Here is a 16761-nt window from a genome sequence, read left to right on the forward strand (position 1 = left end):
GAGCCAAAATCAAGAGCTGGCCGCTTAAGTCAGTCAGAGAAAGACAATTACCTATGATTTCACTCCTATGTGGAATTTAAGAAACAAAACAGGGGAGTACGGGGGAAGGGAGGGGAAAATAAAACGAAATGAAATGAGGGAGAGAGACAAACCCTGAGATTCTTAATCATAGGAAACAATCTGAGGGTTGTTGGAGGGAAGGGGGAGCGTGGGAGGAGGGGGGGATGGGTAACTGGCTGATGAGCATTAAGGATGGCACCTAATGAAATGAGCACTGGGTGTTATATAACACTGATGAATCACCGAACTCAACCTCTGAAACTGATAATACACTATATGTTAATTAATTGAGTTAAAAAAAAAAAAGTTGGTTGCTTAACCCACTGAGCCACCCAGGTGCCCCTTTCTTCTAACAATGTTTTAGGGGCACCTGGCTGTTCAGTCCATAAAGCATGTCACACTTGATCTCAAGGTTGTAAGTTCGGGCCCCACTTTGGGTATAGAGATTACTGAAAAATAGTCTTAAAAACAAACAAACAAACAAACAAACCAATGTTTTAAAATACTTCCCTGAACTATAGAGTATCCCATCACATGGCAGGCAGGGAGGGCCGCGCTCTGACCCTCTCTACGTCTAACACTTTACAGCCTCATGCAGCCAGGGGCTTGCGTGGGGCGGACCGGCTGCAACAGCTCCATACATTTCCTCCTTGGCGGGTTTCCTGAGAGCCGCGCTGGGTTGCGACGTCATCACGTTGGGACGTAGATGCCTCAGGCCGTGGTGCCTTACGCAGGGTCTGATGTCATGACGTAGAGCCTAGCAACCGCGCAGGCTCCTGGCCGAATCCGTTATGGCCGCTGCTGCCTTGAGGAGGATGAGGGGAGCTGTGCAAAGGAAACTGCGGCCTTCGCCCGGCCTTCAGGTCCCCGGAGTATTGGCGTGGCCGCTGGTCCCGGCGCTCCTGCTTGCGTCCGCCACCATGTCCAGTGGTAAAGGGGGCGCGGCGGCAGGGCGGGCGCGGGAAGACGCGGAGGGCCAGCACGGGCGGGGAGTCAGGCCCGGCGGGGGAAATGACGCTTCGGAGTGTCCGGAGCAGCTGGCACTGTGTAGACAGGGCAGGGTCTCTAGGGGCGAGGACGGAGGGTAGGGTGTCTGAGGAGGTAGGGTGTCTGAGGAGGTGGGGTCTCTGAGAAGCCGAGAAATGGGGATGAGAGATGCGGGGATCCAGGAGCGGGGAGCAGAGTATGTAGATGGGCGTGGAGGGAGAAGTGGTGGTGGTATCTAGAGAGTCTTGAAGAATGGGTTGCTACAGGGTATGGCGGTGGTGGGGTCTCCGAAATTGCTCGCAGTCGTGAGGGGACAGAGGGGACAGATGCTGAGGAGATGACCGCGGTTAGGAGGTGTGGTGTCTAGAGAGGGTCCTAACGCCGGGGGGCGGGGGGGAGGCACGCAGGGGTCCAGCAGGGCCAGGGGAGTGTGGGCGGTTTCCAGAACGGTGAGGTAAGTGGTAAAGACCAGGGTGGGCCGGGGCACTGACCAGACTGAGCTGATGGAATAATTTTGGAGAGCAAAAGTGAAGGGGAGAAAGCTGTCTTAGGATACTGGTGCATCTCTGAGATCTGGGAGGTTCTGGTGCTTGGTAAAGAGCCAGAATACTGAGGCTTTGGGCTCCTGAGGGGCTTGGGAGGAGGAGAGGAGGAAGGCGACAAGGGAGATTCTTGGTAAACATGGTTCCTTGTGTCCTGGGTTAGCTGGAAAAGACTGCTTCATTTAAATAGAGTCGTAGGATTTTATTTAATTTAAAAATTTTTATTAAAATTCTTTTTATTATTTATTTAGGTATGATTAGCATATAACATGCTAGATTCAGGTGTACAACATAAATTTGGTATTCGTGTACACCAGGAACTGATCACTTCAATAAATGTAGTTACAACATATCACATTTTGTAACAGTTACAAAATTTTTTTCCTTGTAATAAGAGCTTTTAAGATTTACTCTCTTTGCAGCTTTCAAATATGCATTATTACTCTATTACTGACCATAGTCACCATGCTATTTATTACATCCTCATGACTTATTTTGTAATTGGGAGTTTCTTCCTTTTGGTGCTCCTCTACCATTTCACCAACCTCCAGTTCCCTCTTTTCTGGCAACCACCAGTCTCTTCTCTATGAGTTTGGCTTGTTGGCTTGTTTGTTGTTGTTTTGATCCCCCCCCCCCCCCCGCCCCACCGTATAGAGGTGAAATCATATGGTATTTGTCTTTCTCTGACTTATTTCAATTAGCATAGTGCTTCAAGGTCCATCCATGTTGTCACAAATGCTGTATTTCATTTTTTGTGAGTGTGTGGCTGAGTATTATTCCATTGTATATACACACCACATATTTACCTGTTCGTCCATCCATAGGCATTTAGGTTGTTTCGCTATCTTGGCTGTTGTAAATAATGCTACATGATTAAGTATTTCTTTTCTTAGATATGTTACATTGTGAATGAAGATATTGAAGGCTTTATCAGGAAATAAAGAAGTGTGTAACTTAGGGCCCGAGACTTAGGGGGACAAATCTATTAATAAGAATTTATAATGATTAAGCAGTATTTTGTTTAGTATTCCCTTTTTTCTTTAGGCAGGCATAGCCCTGCTCTTCTTCTTAAATCTTTTTTGAATTTTCAGATGAAAAACTGTGAATGGGATAGTGTTTTCTTATTTGCCAACAGGGGCTGTCTAGCCATACAGTCGTCTACTACAGTGCTGTGGTTACTTCCTTAGGTTTCCCCAGCAGCAGTGAGGGCAGGGCAGCCACCATCCCAGAAGCATTTTAAGTTTGTGGGGCAGGACTGAGATTCATTTTCCCAAGTCCCTTTCATCAAGAGTAGAATATAACGAGGATTTCTTTGGTTGATGCAGATAATTCCTTTTCCCAAAGTACTTACGTAGTATGATTGTTTTGGTTATTTAATCATTTAAGACAAAACCTGACATTTAAGCATTTATATTTCTTACTGGAATGATTAAGACATACAGTTTGAGGGATATATAGCTAGTAACTGTAGTTCATAAACAGCTTTTCCCCTGGTTGAAAATTTTGTAGGGAGGGTTAAGCAAGGGGGGAGTGTGGAGTATTAAGGTGTCTTCTTGTTTCTATTTATTAGAGCGCCATAAATATTGCTCCAACTAAACTGGGACATTTTAGATAATCTTTCTTTCTTTTTTTTTTTTTAATTAAATCTTTCTGTCAATTTAAAATTCTTATTCTCTACTAAAAATAATTTGAATGTAAACTAACATATGCTCCTAAGAAGGAAGCAGCTACATTGTAGTGCAGCATGCCATTTGTTAAAATTTGGTAAGAGAAGTGTTTTTTGTAAGCTTACCTTATGATAGAGCAATTTCAAGTAATTTTAAGACTCTTTTGTTTAATTTTTTTTTTATTTTAAAGATTTTTAAATTTATTTTGAGAGAACACAAGCAGGGGGAGGAGCAGAGGGAGAGGGAGAAGCAGACTCCCTGCCGAGCAGGGAGCCCAGTTCGTGGCTCAGTCTCAGCTACCCTGGGATCATGACCCAAGCCAAAGGCAGACACCTAACAGACTGAACCACCCAGGCACCCCAACGTAATTACTCTTTTAATAAAAAAAATAACAGCCAAATAAGATGTGTTGAGTTCCAAACTTCAACTAAGCATAGAAAGTTAGGAAGTTACTGCATTAGATTTATTTAAACTTGTTTCATATTAGGTTTTTTTTTTTAAGATTTTATTTAATTTATTTATTTATTTGACAGATAGAGATCACAAGTAGGCAGAGAGGCAGGCAGAGAGAGAGAGAGAGAGAGAGAGAGGAAGAGGAAGGGAAGCAGGCTCCCTGCTGAGCAGAGAGCCCAATGCGGGGCTCTATCCTAGGACCCTGGGATCATGACCTGAGCCGAAGGCAGAGGCTTTAACCCACTGAGCCACCTACTGGGCATTGGTGGTTCAGTGGTAGAATTCTCACCTGCCCACTGAGCCACCTAGGCGCCCCTCATATTAGGTTTCTTAAAATTGCAGTACTTGGTTGTATTCTTGGCAATCTGTAAGGATTTTAAAGTTTTATATTTTTATTTTGACAAAATCTAAAAAAATTAATATAAGCATTGTTTTGGATCACTGGATGATCATCTTCTGATTAAGTCTTACCACGTCATTTCAAAAGTGCCTACTTTCTGTGTATGCCATCAGATTGCTCCCAAATGATCACTTAAATTTAATGTGTAATATGTTTAATTTTTGAGGCACTGTTGCCTCAGTGCCCATTCTGAATGAATTCTCAGGGTACTCTGCATTCTTGTTTAAGAATTATTGTTGTAATCTATTTTAAGACAGTTTTTTAAAGGGACCCATAAAAAAAAAAGAATTTAATGTAGAAAGGAGGAAGCAGGCTCCCTGCTGAGCAGAGAGTCCGATGCGGGGCTCAGTCCTAGGACCCTGAGATCATGACCTGAGCTGAAGGCAGAGGGAAGCTTAACCCACTGAGCCACCCAGGCGCCCCTGAATAATACTTATTAATTTTGCTCCTACTTGGTGCTAGGTATTGGAGTTATAATAACAAATGGAGTGATATTGGAGATACCCTTAGAAGAATGAGTGGGGTTTTGCCTGCCTGAAAACTATGGGAAAGGCTTTTTACAGAGTGTGATAGGTGCAAAGATGCTACTTGGGAAGTAGTGTAGGGTTTGTGGTGAGAATTGGGTCAAGAGCGTATTCAGTAAACAGGTATTGCTATCTGTTAAGTAGGCAACAGGGATAGAGTAGTTTGGGAGTTTAGTAAGAGATGAGGTTGAGGTAATGGGTGCCAGATCATTAGGATCTTGTAGGCTATTACAAAGACTTAGAGTTTTACATTTGAGAGAAATGGGGAGCTCCCAGAGGGTTTTAAGCATAATTGAACTTAAGTTTTTACAGGATGACTCTGGCTGCTATGTCAAAAGCAGACAGTAGGAGTTAAAGTAGAAGCAGGCAGAGGGTTTAGAAGGCCTTACTCTTTTTGGAGTGGGAAGTAAAAGTATGTTTCCTTAAACTTTTTATTTTGAAATACTTGTAGATTCACTTGCAATTGTAAGAAATAATATAGATTCTGTATACCCTTTACCCATTTCCCCATCTTAAGAAACTGTAGTACCATGTCACATCCACAGTATTAACATGGATACAGTCAAGATATAAGAGCATTTTCATCAACCTCTTGTGTTGTTTTTTTATAGTCACGCCTACTTCCTTCCTATCCCCACTCCATCCTGAAATCCTGACAATCACTAATCTGTTCTTTATTTCTTTAATTTTATCATTTGAAGAATGTGATATAAATGGAATCATATAGTATGTAGCTTTTTGGAATTGGCTTTTTAAAAATTTTTATTTTTTTACCTAGCGTAATTCTTTGGAGATTCATCAAGTTGTTTCATGTGTCAGTAGTTTGTTCTTTTTTATTGCTGAGTAATACTCTGATATTATATAGACACACTGCACTTGTTTAACCATTCATCCTTTGAAGGACATCTGGGTTGCTTCCAGTTTTTGGCTTTTATGATTAAAGCTGCTGCAGACTTTCATGTATGGATTTTCTGTGTGATTGTAAGTTTTCATTTCTTTGGGAAAAATGCCCAGGAGTACAGTAGCTGGGTCATATGGTAGTTATGTATTTAGTTTTTTAAGGAACTGCCAAACTGTTTTCTGGCATAGTTGTCCTATTTTATGTTACCACCAGCAGCATTTAAGTGATCTAGCTTCTCTGCATCTTTGCCAATATTTGGTATTGTCATTACTTTTTATTTTAGTCATTCTGATAGGTATACAGTGATATCTTTATTGTGGTTTTAATTTGCATTTCCCTAGTGGCTAATATCTTTTCCTGTGCTTATTTGCGATCTGTATATTCTCGTCAGTGAAATGTGCCTCTATGTCTGTTGCCTGTGTTCTAATTGGATGGTTAGGTTTTTCATTTTTGAGTTTTCAGATTTTTTTTTTCTTTAATTTGACAGAGAGAGAGATCATAAGTAGGCAGAGAGGCAGGCAGAGGCGGGGGGGGGGGGAAGCAGGCTCCCTGCCAAGCAGAGAGCCCAATGCAGGGCTCGATCCCAGGACCCCAAGGTAATGACTCGAACCGAAAGCAGAGGCCCAACCCACTGAGCCACCCAGGTGCCCCGAGTTTTCGGGTTTTTTTTAATGTATTCTGGATACTAGTCCTTTTTTGCATTGGGTCTCACAAATATTTCTCCTTTATATAACTTATCTTTTTATCCTCACAGGAAAGTCTTTCATGGAGCAAAAGTTTTTCATTTTGATAAATCAAATTTATGGATTTTTTTTTTCTTTTTGTGTACTGTGTTTTTGGTGTCAGGTCTACAAATTTGTGCCTAGTCCTAGATTCTTTTTTTTTTTAAGATTTTATTTATTTATTTGACAGAGAGAGATCACAAGTAGACAGAGAGGCAGGCAGAGAGAGAGAGAGAGAGAGAGAGAGAGAGGGAAGCAGACTCCCTGCTGAGCAGAGAGCCCGATGCGGGACTCGATCCCAGAACCCTGAGATCATGACCTGAGCCGAAGGCAGCAGCTTAACCCACTGAGCCACCCAGGCGCCCTAGTCCTAGATTCTAAAGATTTTTTTCCCTTTGTCTTTTTCTAAAAGCTTTATGATTTTACATTTATTTTTCTTTTTTAAAGATTTATTTGAGAGAGCAAGCATGTGTGTGCACTTCAGAGCAAGGGGAGGAGCCCAGGGGAAGGGAAAGAAAGAGGGAGAGAATTTCAAGCAGAATCTGTGTTGAGTTTGGAGCCTGAGGTGGCCTTGATCTCATGACCTCAGCTGAAACCAAGAGTTGGATGCTTAACTGACTGAGCCCCTAGGTATCCCTACATTTTACATTGAAATTTGTGATCCAAGGGTGCCTGGGTGGCTCAGATGGTTGAACATCTGCCTTTGGCTCAGGTCGTGATCTCCAGGTCCGGGGATCCAGTCCTGCGTTGGATTAACAGCTCAGCAGCAGGGGATAGGGGGTGTCTGCTTCTCCTTCTCCCCCTGCTTGTGGTCTCTCTCTCTCAAATGAATAAATAAAATCTTTAAAAAAATGTGTGACCCATTTATATTTTTATTGTATTTATTTATTATTGTTATTTTTTAAAGTAATCTTTACACCCAGTGTGGGGCTTGGACTCATGACCCGAGGATCAAGAGTCACATGCTCCTCTGACTGAGGCAGCCAGGTGCTCCTGTGATCCATTTTTAGTTCATTTTTGTATAAGGTGTGAGACTTAGGTCAAGGTTTATTTAACTTGTTAATATGGTAGATTGCATTGATTGATTTTTGAATACTGAATTAGTTTTGCACCCTGGAATAACCTTTGTTCATGGAATATTATTCTTTTTATATATTACTGATTTCTATTTGCTAATATTTTGTTAAGGATTTTTGCAGCTATGTTCATGAAAAATATTAATGTGTAGTTTTCTTTTTCTGTAGTGGTTTTGGTTTTGGTATCAAGATAATATTGGCTTCATAAAATAAATTGCACAGTGTTTCCTCATATTCTCTGGGAGAGATTCTGTAGAGTTGGTGATAGTTCTTTAAACATTTAATTCTCTATAAAACCATTTGGGACTGGAGATTAATTCTTTGGGAGTTTTAAAATTAAAGATTCAATTGTGTTAATAGTTATGGGGCTATTCACATGATGTATTTCATACTGGGTGAGTTGTGGGAGTTTGTGTTTTTAAGACTTGGGTCTTAACTTTCTCTTTTGGTTGGCTTTTTATGACCTTGCTCTGGCAGGGGAGGAGGGGTTTGCTGCACAGTACTGTCAGGTAGATGTAGAACTCTAGGGTCTCCACTTGATCTCTGTTGACACCCAAAGGGTGATGGTCTTCTTGTTACTTCTGGACCACAGTGGGAGTTCTGTCTCCCCTTATCTAGTGGTGGGGGTGGCCTAGTTACTACTGGATGATGATTAAAGTCTTGACTGTATACTAGGACTCTTCTGACACCATTACACTGTGGAGGGGAAGAGGCACCTTATTACAGCCAGCAGAAGGTGGCTTCTGCAGTAGGCTTTCTAACTTGGCCTTTGCTGGTATGGATGGGAGCAGAGCTACAGTGTGTGTGTGTGTGTGTGTAAATGTTTGCCTGGAGTAGAGCAGTCATTGTCTAAAAGCTTTCTTGCTAGGCTGCCACTCTCCTAATTTTTTTGGTTAGAGAGAACAGGCTTTTTTTTTTTTTTTTTTTTTTTTTTTTTTTGCAGTGAGACAGGAGAGGGCATGTTTTTGTACATACTCGTTGATGTTTCCATGTTGGTTTCTTCAGCTACAGGTCTAGAATACGTGAGGGAAAAAGAAAATCCAGGGAAGTCACAACTAGGTTATTCCTCAGGTCCTGAATTCTCTAACCACTCTGCCTTATTCTTTCCACCTTTCAGAGTCTTATGTTATTTTGTATATAATATCCAGGGTTAGTTGTTTTCAGTGGAGGAATAGGGAAAAGTTTGTCTATTCCCATTCTTCTGGAAGCCTAAGTAAGAATTCATTTTGAATATGTTAATTTGAAAGTCAGACATCCAAGAGGAGATGTCAAGTAGCGGTTGGATTTATAAGTCTAGAGTTCTGGTAGTTCATGTAAATTTTCTTCTCATGGCTTCCTTTTTCTCAGAGCAGTTAGGAAGTAATGCCATCCGTTGAAAATGAGGACAACAGAGAAGGTGTTTTTGAGAACAGAGGAGCTTGTGAATGGAGTGGTCTCCTAAGGGAGTGGGAGGCTAAATGGACTAGAAATATACAGTATAATTGCCAGCAACATTACATGTACACCTGAATCTTTGGCATTGGATTTAAAATGAAATAAAAATGGTGACATGATTGTGTATTTATTTCCAGCCGTGTTTAGCTGCTTGGTGTAGATGGGGAGTAGTCAGAGAGTTTGATTGAACTTGGGATGTAGCCTTGCCAAGTGAATGGGACAGCGTGAGCAAGGGGGAAGGGGATTGGTGGTGTACATAGGGGAGGGTTCATGGCTGACTACAAAATTGAATCTTGGTAAAGAGAAAGGACCAGGGTATTGGGCAAGGATGGGATGGTGGTCATGGGGGACTGAAAAGATGGTGGGATCAGAGAATTGTAGGTCCTTTTGGACTATGAAGGCAAGGGAATGAATTAGGATAGGTGGTCATGTCAGCAAGTAGGTTGCGTGCAGTTGAGATTATGGAAGAGTTGTGATGATAGTGACCATGGTTTGATAAGTTAAGGTTTGATAAGTCTGATAAGATAAGGGGAAGGTCTGGCTTATCAGAAGAGAGGTCAAGGATTTTGAATTCAAGACAGGAGCACTTGGGTAGAATGAACTGATTTTAGCCAGGAGCTAAAATCATTGAGAATAGGAACCTTTGATGGACAAAGGTTATTGGGTTATAGCTGATGATGGGAGAATCAAGGCTGGTGCATTTAAGGGGGGGGGATGTGAAAATGGTTTGGAAGGGCCCTTCTGCCCCCCACTCCCGCCCACCCCAGAATACTTTCCCCTCTTCCAAAGCCAGTGGTGCGAGGATGTGGGTGAATAAACAAATGTTAATTAAAAGGACTTAAGGGAAATTGTATCTTTAAGGGAGAGCAGTTTTCAGTTATAAAAAGAAAGTAAGGGATAAAAGAAGGGATTTGCTGATAGCTCACTGAATTCCAGAGTGCACAGTGGATCTGTTTCTGGACATGGAAAGGGGTGGGAGGTGGGGATAATTACAGTCATTTGCACTCCTATCAGCTTGTGTCCTTTAAATATACATGATTGTTCTATTTTAAAGTATATGTGCTGCTGAAATGAGCACTATATATGATTATTCTAAAAGTCACATATAGAAAAACAATTTTTTAAAAAGTGAAGGTTAGTTAGTTGGCTCCCAGCTTTAAAAAAAATTAGCTTTTGAGGTGCCTGGGTGGCTCAGTGACTGCCTTTGGCTCAGGTCATGATACTGGAGTCCCGGGATCAAGTCCCGGAGTCTGCCTTTCCCATTGACCTTTCTCCACTCATGCTCTCTCTCTCTCTCATTCTCTCTGTCTCTCAAATAAATAAATAAAATCTTTTAAAAAATTAGCTTTTAAATCATATTTTCCCTAACTTCGACAGGAAAGTTAAATATACCAGAGAAATAGTAATTTGTAAATGCAAATATAAGAAGTCTTTTAAAATTCTTGTTTTCTGACTACTGTACTCAATTGTAGGCCCTCTTTCTTTGTTTTCTTCTAATGGAAAGTTTCAAGGAGCCAACTGTTGAAAATACTTTAAGGCAGTTTTACTAATTTACTAAATTTTTTTAACCAATTTACTAATTATTTTTTCTAAGAGATTCCAGTCAGTCTCATTGAAACTAGCCATTTTTTCTATACAAAAGAGTTGTCAACTATGGTACACAAACCAGAGTGTATTCATGTATTCAAGTATTACATGTTTGAACAAAGAGTGGTCTGTTAGGTTGTTGATTTACATGCATGCACATGTTTGTGAAAGCCCAGGAATGATTTGGTTTAATCTTATCCCTATAAAATATTTTACTTTAATTTGATAGGCTTTAAAATAGTATCTTTGTGTTTTTAGATCTCATGCGACAGTTCATCTTTAAAAAAAAAAAGATTTATATACTTAGAGAGAGAGAGAGAGAGAGAGCATGAATTGGGGAAGGGCAGAAGGAGAAGGAGAGTCTTAAGTAGACTCTGCTAAATGTGGAGCCCAACACAGGCTTGACCTCACGATGCTGAGATCATGAGCCAAAATCTCAGCTGAGATGCTGAGCCAAAATCAAGTTAGATTCTTGACTGACTACACTACCCAGGTGCCCCAGACATTTTTTTTTTTTTTACAAGTATAATGGGTATTCTTGAAGCTTTTCAACAGATACTACATTAGATTGTATATTAGAAACACTGTTAAATTTCAGCAGGGATTCTTCTGAACTTTTGGTGTATAGAGGTACTTCCGTAAATAATTTAAACTACTTTAGTAAACCATACTGAGTGGGTGGGAGCATAGGGAAATAAGAGCTTGTACGTATTTGGTGTCATTCCCATTCTGGATTGCCTTACCCAATCTTTAAAATAGTCTAGTTCAGGGTGCCTGGGTGGCTTAGTGGGTTAAAGCCTCTGCCTTTCCACTCAGGTCATGATCTCAGGGTGCTGGGATCAAGCCCTGCATCGGGCTCTCTGCTCAGCAGAGAGCCTGCTTCCTCCTCTCTCTGCCTGCCTCTCTGCCTACTTGTGATCTCTGTCTGTCAAATAAATAAATAAAATCTTAAAAAAAATAAAATAGTCTAGTTCACACTTAGTTTTCAAGTTTCTAATCCAATTTCCATTTCTTCCCCTTGAGTTTTCACTTTCTTCTTCCTAAGAGTACCTAAAAGAAAGAAAGGAAGGAAGGAAGAAAGGAAGTTGGTCTTCAGGTTCTAGTATCCCTTAGAAATGCTGATTACAGCTTGCTTATAGCTCCTCTTAAATTTGTTGTATTGTATTGAAAATATTTAGGTTCACATTTTTTAGAAAGATTTTATTTATTTATTTGAGAGAGAGAGAGAGAGAGAGAAAGAAAGCACAAGCAGGGCGAGCGTCAGAGGTAGTGGGAGAAGCAGACTCCCTGCTAAGCAGAGAGCCAGACTCAGGGCTTTATCCCCGGACTCTGGGATCATGACCTCAGCCAAAAGGCAGATGCCTGACTGATTGAGCCACCTAGGCACCCGATAGGTTCACATTCTGTATCTAGTTTGTGACCTGCTTGAGCCAGGATCGGCCACCAGTCTTTCTGTTCTGGAGATGGGGGGCAGTCTGCGCAAGGGTTATTGAAGTCCAGCCCCTTTTTGAAATGAAAACAGAGGGGATGGATAAGAAAGAGCTTTGTGTGAATTTTACCATTGTGACCCAAAGTTACCCCATCTGTTCTTTCCTTTTTCTTTTGATGACAGGCTGTGTAATGTAGTAGGTCTTTTACAGTGCTAAACTTGTTACTTTCTGGCTAAAGAGTTATTACCTAATGAATATTTGACTAAGAAGACATGTAACTGATTGCTGGCCATTGAGACTTATTAACAAATTCTCAAGGGAAAGGAATTTGGCAAAGAGAAATGCTTAGTGAAAAATTTAGGTAAATATGCTTGTAGCCTGGTGGAGATGAAGTTGGAGCTTTCAGTTTAATATTCTTTATTCTAGCTCAACCACAAACTGATTTGCCGGGCCACACTGTACCTCAGCAAGATGTTTCTGCTCCAAATATGAGTGCTTTAACACATGAAAACCAAACCAACCTTTCTGTCTTCCAAATCAGCACCACTCTCCGACCCACAGCTAGTACAGAGAAAGGTGGAGGGGCATCTGTAGCCCCTCATCCCTCACCTACTACTTCTCTGTCTCAAGAGGAAACAGATAACAATGAAGATCCCAGCATAGAGGAGGAGGATCTTCTCACACTCAATAGTTCTCCGTCCACTGCCAAAGACACTCTGGACAATGGAGACTATGGAGAACCAGACTATGACTGGACCACCAGCCCCAGGGATGAGGAGTCGAGTGAGGCTCTGGAAGAAAACAGGAACTACATGGAAATTGAACAGTCAGTGAGATCTTTTAAGACCCCATCCTCAAATATTGAAGAGGAAGATAGCCATTTCTTTTTTCATCTTATTATTTTTGCTTTTTGTATTGCTGTTGTTTACATTACATATCACAACAAAAGGAAGGTATGTTTGGGGTTTTCATCCCCTCTAATTGCCCTTTATTATCTCAGTCCTATTTCTTATTAATGTTTTGATAATTCAGATTTTTTTTCTTTTTCAGTCAAGTTTAAATTGATGGTAAAATTTCAAGATGTCTGATCAGTTTATAAACTTGTGGTATATTTTAGCAAATTACAGACAGATTGCTTTACCTTGTGTGCTTCTAAAAAAAGAAGTAGAATTGTTTTTTAATGAGCAAAACCAAAGCCTAGTGGTTTTTGAAAAAGAGATATTACATCTTAAGTTACCATTTTTACTTCAGTAGGAATATTTATGGAGAAAGTTTTTTTTTTTTTTAAGATTTTATTTATTTATTTGACAGAGACACAGTGAGAGAGGGAACACAAGCAGGGCGAGTGCAAGAGGGAGAAGCAGGCTTCCTGCCAAACAGGAAGCCTGACATGGGGCTCGATCCCAGGACCCTGGGATCATGACCTGAGTCGAAGGCAGATGCTTAATGACTGAGTCCCCCAGGTGCTCCAGAAAGATTGTTAATTTAATACTTCTAATTAAGTAAGCATTGAACTTAATAGTATTTAATAATTTTTTTTCCCCTGGCTATAAAATCATTACATATTTATTTTGAGTGCCAGTGATACTCTATCCCAGTGTTGAAACATTGGGCCCTATCTGTTCTAAACATCTAAGGGACTTTTAAATAGGCAGGCTCCTGGGCTCCACTGTGGTTTTCTAATTCATTTCTATAGATAGAATCCAGAATCAGTCTTCAGCAAGCACTCTGTACATTAAAATTTGAGTAGCTCTGTTTTTGTTTACAAGAGGGAAAATAAAGCCCTTTTTTTTTTTTTTAAGATTTTTTATTTATTTATTTGACAGACAAGTAGGCAGAGAGGCAGACAGAGACAGAGAGGAGGAAGCAGGCTCCCTGCTGAGCAGAGAGCCCCATGTGGGGCTTGATCCCAGGACCCTGGGATCATGACCTGAGCCGAAGGCAGAAGGCTTTAACCCACTGAGCCACCCAGGCGCCCCTACAAGAGGGAAAATAAAGCCCTTTTGTTATTGTTTTTTTACTTTTTGAATTTGGGAACCTAGGCTTGTATAAAACCTTTTTATACTTGTTATACTTTTAGCATATCCTCTATTTTCTTTTTGGCATATCTAATTTATTTTATTTTATTTTTTTTCCAGATTTTCCTTCTGGTTCAAAGCAGAAAATGGCGTGATAGTCTTTGTTCCAAAACAGTGGAATATCATCGTCTAGACCAGAATGTTAATGAGGCCATGCCTTCTCTGAAGATTACCAATGATTATATTTTTTAAAGCACTGTGATTTGAGTTGGCTTATTATGTAATTTTATTTGCTTGACTTTTTTATATAATATTGTGCAGATGTTTTGCCATAGGCAATTGGTACTTAAATGAGAGATGGGGGTCTCTCTTTATTTTGCCTTGGTGCTTTGGAAATGAAATGTCACAAACAAGGAGCATATAATTTTTTATCTACACTTTTGGAGGTAAATTTAATCAGGTGTCCAGAATGTGGAGCTAAGCGTTCTCTGTTAGTTTTGTTTTGGATTTCTTTATTGTGCTTCTTCTGGAAGTATTAGTAATGCTAGTTTAAAAGATCCTAGCCTTCAACTAAATCCTAACATTATCTGGAACTGCTGGCTCAGATTCTCTTTCTGCCATCCAAGTACTATTTTTTTTAGCACACATTTTGTGCTCCCAAACTGTAATCTACAAGGATGTGTGTAATAGTGCTTGGCATATAAGTATCATTTTTTCTTTCAGGAAAATTGATTTGCATATTTTTGGATAATTTAAACATAATTTAAGATAATGATATTGCTCAATCCGACCGCAATTTTAGGCAACACATTAATAAATGTCTCTAGAAATTCTGGCAATAGAGAGACTCTGCGGTTTGCAGTGGACATAGATAAAATGTTCCAGAGATACTATATTTGGCTTGAATTACTGAATTAAATTTAGAGGTAGAAATTGTGGCAAAATATTAAATACACATACAATTGCTTTTAGTTAGCAATTGATTGTAGCACGGGTTCCTCCAAGCTTTCAAGTAAGGAGTAGAGTTTGGAATTGTATCAGATTTGTTCACTTTGTTTATTACTTTATAGTAAGTTTGAATAAATCTTAGGGGCCATTATCACTTAAATAACATTGTGTCTAGGCCTTTCAATTTAAAATTATACCTGAATGAAGTTGTTTGTATACCTAAAGGATATATGTGTACACTGACTTTTTCTCCCCCGTACTTGTTTTATTTTCTTCTGTTTTGTTTTTCACAGCAACTGGAAATTATTTGCTGTATTTCATTTTAGCCTGCCTTTATATAATAAAGAGTTGATCAGTATGTAAATATGTGATTTGAACCATGGTTGACTTACAAATGTCACTGCAACTTTTTAGAAAACATAACCCTTACTATATGTTGAACACTTGTTCAGAAAGCCCAGGCGAGCCAGTGGGCATGTGCTTTGTGTGAAGATGGAAGAAGTAGGGCAGTCCACCATTTCTTTCAGGTGGACAATTTACTGTCCTGATAAGGAAGGGGAGCAGAGTGGAAATACACCTGAACTGTTTTATTGCAGTAATTTTTCATATCTGAAATTGTATTATTTAATATTTTGAATAAGATTTTAAAAATAAATGGCAAAGATATAAATCTATGATATTACAAATGTGTTTCATTTTAATGATGGCATGGAGTCCTTCCTTTGGGTGGTGACAGGGGTCATGCTTTGTTTGGGAGGAAGCTAAACTCACCAGCTTGTTTTTGTTCCTTTTAGCAGTAGTACTCTGCCTCTTGGAATCCTCTTAGATTTCAAATTCTAGTTTAGGTCCAGTTTTCTGCTAGGTACTGAAGTTTATTGAAAACTGGCAAAGTAGGATTGCAAAGAAAAGTAAAGCAGCTAAATCAGTGTATAGTTTCTGGTGTTCTGGCCTCCTTGTTGTCTCCCTGTTGAAGGTTCCCGTCAGGAAGCTCATACCCACTTAGTGGATCTAGGGTTCTTGGGCTTTTCCTGATGGCACAGTCTTTGCATTCCATGCCCCAGTGCTGCAGTCAAGTAGTCTTTGACTTTGAGCATCACATCATCCACTGAGTAAACGTGCTGCCACTGGGATGCCTGACGGCTCAGTTGGCAGAGCATCCGACTCTTGATTTTGGGGTTGTGAGTTTGAGCCCTGTGTTGGATGTGGAGATTACTTAAAAAACATAAATCTTACTTTTTTTTCCAAAGATTTTATTTGACAGAGAGAGAGATCGCAAGCAGGCAGAGAGGCAGGCAGAGAGGAGGAAGCAGGTTCCCCGCTGAGCAGAGAGCCGGATGAGGGACTCGGTCCCAGGACCTGAGATCATGACCTGAGCCGAAGGCAGAGGCCCTAGCCCACTGAGCCAACCAGGTGCCCCATAAATCTTATTTTTAAAAAAGATTTTATTTAGGGGTGCCTGGGTGGCTCAGTGGGTTAAGCCTCTGCCTTCAGCTCAGGTCATGATCTCAGGGTCCTGGGATCGAGTCCCGCATTGGGCTCTCTGCTCAGCGGGGAGCCTGCTTCCCTCCTCTCTCTGCCTGCCTTTCTACCTACTTTTGATCTCTCTCTCTCTCTCTGTCAAATTAATAAATAAAATCTTTAAAAAAATAAAGAATTTATTTGAGAGAGAGAGCGTACACAGTGGGGGGAGGGAGAGAGAGAATCTCTCGCAGACTCCCTGCTGAGCAGGGAGCTCAATGTGGGGCTCGACTGGAGGATCCTGGCATCATGACCTGAGCTGAAGGCAGATGCTTAACTGACTGAGCCACCCAGGTGCTCCTAAAAAACATAAAAAAAAAAAGCTGCCCAAGTCTTAACAATGGCACCTGTACTTCTGGGTTATAAATACGTATATAATTCAGATAGGTGTAGATTATAATTTTTGGGTGAATTTGATGTCAGAGTTTTGTATCTTGCTTTTTACCTCACAAATAATGAATATTTTCCATATCATTAATATTCCTTAAAAACAT

The 16761-nt window shown here is 40.4% G+C and overlaps 1 protein-coding gene across 1 annotated transcript; it reads left to right on the top strand.

Annotated features, from left to right (window-relative positions):
* Positions 1 to 774: 774 nt before the first annotated feature.
* LOC111141269 (chromosome unknown C5orf15 homolog) lies at positions 775 to 15419 on the top strand. Its single transcript, XM_022493719.1, has 3 exons — positions 775 to 990; positions 12210 to 12736; positions 13922 to 15419. Exons 1-3 carry the CDS (start codon positions 852 to 854, stop codon positions 14051 to 14053), a joined length of 798 nt encoding a protein of 265 aa, XP_022349427.1. The 5' UTR covers positions 775 to 851; the 3' UTR covers positions 14054 to 15419.
* The last annotated feature ends 1342 nt before the right edge of the window (positions 15420 to 16761 follow it).

The sequence above is a fragment of the Enhydra lutris genome, unplaced genomic scaffold (assembly GCF_002288905.1).
Source record: "Enhydra lutris kenyoni isolate GAN:26980312 unplaced genomic scaffold, ASM228890v2 scaffoldscaffold5, whole genome shotgun sequence".
Classification (NCBI taxonomy): domain Eukaryota; kingdom Metazoa; phylum Chordata; class Mammalia; order Carnivora; family Mustelidae; genus Enhydra; species Enhydra lutris.

Bases quoted from the DNA above. Each gene is read 5' to 3' on its own strand.
- LOC111141269 (XM_022493719.1), top strand. From the start codon at position 852: ATGGCCGCTGCTGCCTTGAGGAGGATGAGGGGAGCTGTGCAAAGGAAA. The intron at 991-12,209 runs GTAAAGGGGGCG...TCTTTATTCTAG, and splicing joins GTCCGCCACCATGTCCAGTG to CTCAACCACAAACTGATTTG. The intron at 12,737-13,921 runs GTATGTTTGGGG...TTTTTTTTCCAG, and splicing joins CATATCACAACAAAAGGAAG to ATTTTCCTTCTGGTTCAAAG.